Raw genomic sequence first — 6286 nt, 5'->3', positions numbered from 1 at the left:
CGTAGAGTGGCTGCAGTCTTTCTGATGCGCTGGCAGACTGGGAGCATCCCGGCTGGTGCCCACGGGTGCCCTGGTGCCTGCCGCTCAGACATTGGTCTGTTGTGTTGTCAAAGTTTACTGGCAAAGAGGGCGCTGCTCAAACGCCTGCTAATCCCAAATATGCCTGCGCTAGCGAGCGACTGACTGAGCCCGCGCGCATCCATCGAGCCAAGCTGGGCGGCAGTACGGACACAACATGACAGGACACGCACGACCGTCCATCAAGCGCGGGGTGCCGTTGTGGAGCCGTGCAACGTCTGCATGTATGTAGGCAGTTGTGATAGATGATCGATAAGGCCTCACAGAAGACCCTTGGTAGGTAACCGCCGCCATTGACTCCTTCGAGCCGGTTGGACTGCGAGGCGCACTTTGTCCGCAGAGTGAAAAAAAAAAAACGGAGTGAACCACGTCGGCCACTGGCCCACTGCCATGACTCCATGATGGAGGGCCGGAGGGTCCCTGGTGACAGCAATATCTTTGTAATCCACCAGCTATACCGATACTGGTCTAGGTAGGTACTTACAGCTGTGTATGCTTGACAGTAATTTTGCAGAGGGAGCCAGGAACCTATACTCGATGACCAAAGCCATAATAACAACCACAGCAGTGGCACCAATCGCCCACCTATTTGCCATGGTGCCATCTCCTGCCAGTCACCCAAACAACCCCTCCCAATTTTGCCTTTGAAAAAAAACCAGGCCCCAAGCCCGAGCGGTCAAGGGTTCAGGGGACCTCTGGATATGTCGTCAAGCATTCTTTGCTTGTTCCGCTGCATCATGCCGTCGTCAATTGTCCATTACCCTGTGATAAGGGGCATTGGGAGCCAGCACAACACAGCCTCTGTCGCAATGCCTGTGTCGGGGAGATCGGGATGCCACATCGGACTCAGGGTGAGTGGAGCATCTGTCATCGCCTGGTCGAATGAGGGTGGAACAAGCGCGCGGGCATTCTGAAAAACGGACGTGCGTGGTGCACGGGCGTTGGTAGGACTCTGCAGCAGCTCCACTAATAGGCGGGCAAGCTGAGCGCGTAGCGACTCCTTATCGATAATGAATGGAGCCTGGTGCACGTGATGGCTACGACCCCCATCATGCGGGTCGTCGTTGGTCAGGCAAAAACGGCCTTGATGCACCACAGCCTCTCTGAGATTGGGCAACGACAGGCCCTTGTGGACGGGCAACCACTGGCAGCCTCCAAGCCCGCCACAGACGAATTGCCCCCCCTCCGTGTCGTACCATCGGCTGCACGCACTCCAGTCTCACCACTAAGCGGGGGGCCAATATTGAGACCCGCACCCAACGAGCTTTGCGATGACGGCCAGTCGTGTCCTGGCACCGCGCCGGTGCCTGCCGCTAATCGGGTATCAAGACCACCCTCCCTCAGGCGCCACGGCCTGCCTCTTGGTCGGCGTGCTTCTGCGTGCCGAATGCGCTGGAGGGAGCTGCGTGTGTGGTAGCGGCGCCAAGCTTTTCCCCAGCGCCGTCAGACCCCAGACCCAGGGTGATATGCAAAGTGGGCTTGGGCTAGAGGCTCACAACAATTGGCACCGGCCTAGCGTGGCTGGCATGGGGCAGAGGGGGCGCTAGCGCTGGCGGCGACGCAGAACAGACGACGAAAAGCTGGGAAGCTGCAGAAACAGTCGTCACAGCCAATCCCCGGGCCCCCTGCCACCCCGGCACTCCCACCCTTGCCGGCTGCCCTTCGTGCCTCGTACAGATGGGATCGTCGGCGACGGAGAAGCAAGCACGAAAAATAGACCAAGGCCAGAACCCCGGCCGGGTGGTGTGGGACGCCCAATCCCTCCCTCCAAACTGCCTGTGGGGTTCGTCACTTTGGCTGCCGCTCCTGGGCTCCTCGGGTTCGGGCTTGCGCGGTCGGAACCAGGCACAGGTGTTGATGGCTGCATGCCCGCTGGCGGTTGTGCCATCCATGAGATGATACCCACACACCACACGACGCTGCGAGCTGCCGTGTCAGTCCGTCACCACCATTCGCCGACCCTGTGCTGGGGTGGAAATGCCGCCCGCGAAGCCTCGTTGGGCAACGACTGGTTAAATATTGACCTATCCACGTCCCCACCCCTGTTGCACTTCTGCTCCTTCTGCTTCTTCCAGGCATCTGCCCCTTCATCGCTGCTTCGTTTCTTGTCCAACCCTCTCGTCCAGACAAAGATCCAGACAACGACGCCTTGTCTCATCAGCCTATATCCCTCCTCGGTCCCTGCCGACCTCATAAGACGTGGAGGCATTAGCACCAAGCATCAAGCACGAAAGAAGCAGCCAAGTCGCTCGCCTCGACTCTAGTGCGAAGCAAGCGTCCTGAACCGCGCAGAGCGGGGAACACATACACACACAAAGACATACACACACACACACACACGGACGAACTCGCAGTCCAGAGAAGAAGAAAAGGCGCAGAAAGCAAGGCAGGTCAAGGAGTCTTGACCCGTGCACGCACGAGGCCACCTAGCCACCAGTCCACCAGCAAGCCCCCGGTTCGCGCACAGTCGCTCGGCCAGGGCTGCTACCTTGCAGAAGGTTGAGCACACCAGCTTCATCTGCTTGTCTAGTGCTGCTTCGATGAGCAACATGAGCCATCGGGCCCACGGCTCGGAGCAGTTGCAGCAGCTAGAGAGGCTCCAACAGGAGAGACAACAAATCGACCTGAAAATCGCACAGCTGAAGTCGACAACGACCTCGCTGGGTCCCAGCTTGGACGCCTTCCCGCCAACAACCCCGTTCAACTGCACCCCACCGTTCCGCAATGTTCGCCGGCACTCGGCCACTCGGCCGGCGGCACCGCCAATGTCGATCTCGGCAAGTCACCACATCCAGGTAAGCACACCCGAGGGCGCGAATGAGAGTCGGTTGGTGTTTGTCCAGATATCTGGCCATCTCCCGCCGCCCTGGCCCATCCATCGGTTTCCGGCTTGGTTACTCACCTAGAATCATCCGTGTCTCAGACTACCCACGAGGTCGCACATCCCATGAAGCGGGCCAGGACCATGTCGCAGCAGCAACCTCGGGTTAGCTACTCGATCCCAATGGACCGGTCCGCTTCGGCAAGATCACTTCAGCCAACGCCGTCGATGCCATTCACAGGCTCCGGCCCAATAACACCCCCTCCGGCAACCTACCCCCAACAGACGGCTGGCTTCGCCACGGCAGACCCGGCATCAAGAAACGGGCCGTCAGAGAGCTTCTACGGCCGCGCGATGCAGCTCATGGGAAAGATGCCGCAGTCCAGCAGCCAGCCCACTGAGATGCCAACGTTGACCGAGGGTCATGTCCTTCTACCAGACGTCGGCATGGATGTCGCCATGTATCTGAAGTCGCATCCGTTCGACGAAAGCATCCTGCCGACCATGCCCCAATACCCTGGGCTTGAAGACTTCACCCAAACCGCCATGTCCGCCTGCGGCTCGCTCACCGAGGCACCGACCCTGGAGGACCTCAGCATGAGCCGTCAAGCCAGCAACATGGTCAACGACGGGTCTTCGGTTGTCGGCCAGCTCCCCGTCGGCATGGTGCGCATCGCGTCGCAAAGTTCGTACCACGACTCTGGCGCCGCTACTGCGATGCAAGACGCGCTCTCGACTTCACCTGGCAGCCAGCCTTTGCTGAGGAAGCGACCCTCGCCGGCTGACCAGCAGGACTTCTCCCAAATGGGGGCCAGTCTCTCGGTGCCACCTCACATGTACTCGAGGTCGGCGCCATCTTTCCAGCCAGATGACGCCATGATGAGCATGGAACGGTCTGACTCGTGGCAGTCCACCGACTCCATGATGAGCAGCACCTCGCAGCCACCTGACTGTGCCCTCGACACATATCCGTCGATGCTGGCTCATCAGGTTTCGGTCGACATGGAACGTACCCAGTCCAACACGAGCATCAAGTCGACCCAGTCGCTGAAGTTGCGGGCAAAGGAGGCCATCAAGCGCCAAAACCTCAACGCCTCCAAGGCCCAGATGCTGCGGCCGAGGCCCCCCCCAGCGCCTCACAGCGTCCAGCAGAGGAGCTCTCAGAGCGGCGCCGTCGACAGCCTTTCTGGGCCCGAGGCCAGCGCACGGGCGACCCAAAAGGACGGCAAGGCGCCCATTGCTGCAACAAAGAAGTACGAGCGCCCCAAGCACCCCAAGGTGTTCTGCGACAAATGTCCACAGAATACCGAGTTCCGCGGCGAGCATGAGCTCCGGCGGCACATTGACGCCAAGCACAAGCCCTTGACGACCAAGTGGGTGTGCCGAGACCCGAGATTGAGCTCCGAAAGCTCGTCCTCGGCCGCGGCCTCGGGTCCCTGGCCGGTGCAGCCACTCAACAAGTGCAAGCAGTGCAACGCCAAGAAGCAGTACGGTGCATATTACAACGCCGCCGCCCACCTGCGCAGAACGCACTTCAAGGAGAAGCCCAGTCGGGCCAGGAATTCCAACGGCACCGGCAAGGCCAAGAACTCCAGCTCGGCGGCCATGATCAAGGCCGAGGAGCAGGAGCGCCGGGCCGGCAAAGGTGGTGGAGACTGGCCCCCAATGAACATCCTCAAGGAGTGGATGGAGGAGATCAGTGTCCGCGTTGGCGACGGCGACGACGGGGACGAGCAGCAACTGGAGGAGGCTGCCGATGAAGATCAAGATGACGACGGTGACATGTCGCCCGAAGACGAACGGCCGGACATGGACATGTCGGTCGAAGATGTCGATCTTGAGGCAGGCGCCCCCATGGCCATGTCGGCTTCTCTGGAGCTCTACGGCAGCTTCGACGCCAACTACGGCCTTTATTCGTTCCCTCCGACTACCAACGGTGGCACGCAGAATCTCGGCCTGCAAACCCTGTCGAACGGGAACGGCAACCACACCGACTTCTCGGGCGGCAGTGGAATGCCGCCTCTCTCGTCGGCAAACTTCATATACTGCCCTCCCCTCGACACGGCTGCTGCTGCGGCAGCGGGAATGTCTGGTGGCTCGCACTGGCCTGCAGAAGTGTATCACAGCCCGTCCACCACAGCCACCATCACGCCCGCGAACATGTATAGCGCCGATGACGGCTCTGCCGTCATGGTTGGCAGTCACGCGAATTACTCGCCCGAGGACCACCCCGAGTTTGAGTTTGACGCCGTTTTCCAGCCGACCGACGCCATGTTCCAGCAGCCTGTGGCTGTGAGGCACTGAGCACCTGGGTTGTTCGACTAGGATTCCACTGTTTCGACATGCGACCTCCTGCCGGGTATATCCGCACCCATGTGACATATACTCGGCTCTTTCCCGAACATCTCCATTACCTGTCTCCATTTACCAGCGCGGCTTTGTCTTTATCACATGGGCGTTATCTCTACTGGGAGGAGTAGACAGCCAATTGCCTACTCTGTACATGTCAGTCAAATAACCCAGTTGCTCCCGGTTCTCAGCGCCTCGCACCTTGAAAAAGGCGTCGAGGCGCGCTGCACTGGGAGGACTATAGACAAAACAAAAATACGAGAAAAAAAATCGAAACATCTATCTCAAAAAAAGGAGCGAAAAACTTCCAAGCGAAAGGATCGATCAGATGTGTTCAACCTCCCCAAGCCTTCATTGCCCCCGGTCAACTTTTTTCATGTTGCCTATTGTCTGTTTCTTGTTTCACTTGCCTTCGTCGGTGGGATACGTTATGGTCACTCTGGGTCGCCCAGCTGGATCCTTCAGGCAGTCAAGCGCGGCTCCTCGCCATATTTACAGCAGAATCCCTAGCCAAGGCGCCTGGAAGTTCTCAAACAGATGGCGTGACCAGAGAGGCCGCGCTTGATGAGGCCAGGAGAAGCAACAGCTAAGGGATAGGAGCAACCTCCGTAAAACGAAGTCTCCAAACGCCCACACGCAACCCAGTGATCTACAAAGCACCACTTTCAAGACTCTCTTTTTTCCCTTACCCCACCATGCGAGGTCTGACCACCGAGGGCGAAAGCCCAAGGCCCGCTCGCGGCGGATCCGACTTGCCGGCAAGCAGGCAGGTGGCTGCGGTCCAAGCAAAGGAACTGGACGCGTTCCGTCGGTAGTGGGCGGTCAGGACCGGGCCCCAGGGCGCACACGAGCGGCTGGCACATCAGCCGCCGGCGGCGCTAGGGCTCCGTTGATCTGGCAGATCAGGGGGGGGGGGGGGGGGGGGGCGCTTGTGATGGGGAGAGCTATATCATATTCCTATTTTGAGCCTGGTGGCTGGGTGGCTTTCCTGGAGTTTTTTTTTAGTGGTTCTTGGCGTTTGTCTATTTTTTTTTTCTC

General features: G+C 59.3%; 3 protein-coding genes across 3 annotated transcripts in view; 1 reads left to right on the top strand and 2 right to left on the bottom strand.

Annotated features, from left to right (window-relative positions):
* The window catches only part of GGTG_06462 (hypothetical protein), a gene marked incomplete at its 5' end in the record, with an annotated part of 1501 nt that extends 827 nt beyond the window's left edge, over window positions 1-674 (bottom strand). The window contains 2 exons of the mRNA XM_009224279.1: window positions 252-296; window positions 563-674. Of these exons, the coding sequence (XP_009222543.1) occupies window positions 252-296; window positions 563-674 (157 nt within the window). The remainder of the gene's footprint in view (window positions 1-251; window positions 297-562) is intronic.
* A 744-nt stretch (window positions 675-1418) lies between these two features.
* On the bottom strand, window positions 1419-2287 carry GGTG_06461 (hypothetical protein; the record flags this gene model as incomplete). The annotated part of the gene is made up of 3 exons (XM_009224278.1): window positions 1419-1505; window positions 1754-1997; window positions 2103-2287. 3 exons carry the CDS (start codon window positions 2285-2287, stop codon window positions 1419-1421), a joined length of 516 nt encoding a protein of 171 aa, XP_009222542.1.
* On the top strand, window positions 2059-6160 carry GGTG_06460 (hypothetical protein). The gene is made up of 2 exons (XM_009224277.1): window positions 2059-2873; window positions 3002-6160. Exons 1-2 carry the CDS (start codon window positions 2619-2621, stop codon window positions 5201-5203), a joined length of 2457 nt encoding a protein of 818 aa, XP_009222541.1. The 5' UTR covers window positions 2059-2618; the 3' UTR covers window positions 5204-6160.
* The last annotated feature ends 126 nt before the right edge of the window (window positions 6161-6286 follow it).

The sequence above is a fragment of the Gaeumannomyces tritici genome (genome assembly GCF_000145635.1).
Source record: "Gaeumannomyces tritici R3-111a-1 unplaced genomic scaffold supercont2.3, whole genome shotgun sequence".
In the NCBI taxonomy this organism is placed as follows: Eukaryota; Fungi; Ascomycota; class Sordariomycetes; order Magnaporthales; family Magnaporthaceae; genus Gaeumannomyces; species Gaeumannomyces tritici.
The sequence above is the reverse complement of the archived record's forward strand: the minus strand, read 5'-3'. Positions and strand labels throughout refer to the sequence as shown.

Bases quoted from the DNA above. Each gene is read 5' to 3' on its own strand.
- GGTG_06460 (XM_009224277.1), top strand. From the start codon at position 2,619: ATGAGCAACATGAGCCATCGGGCCCACGGCTCGGAGCAGTTGCAGCAG. The intron at 2,874-3,001 runs GTAAGCACACCC...TCCGTGTCTCAG, and splicing joins CGGCAAGTCACCACATCCAG to ACTACCCACGAGGTCGCACA.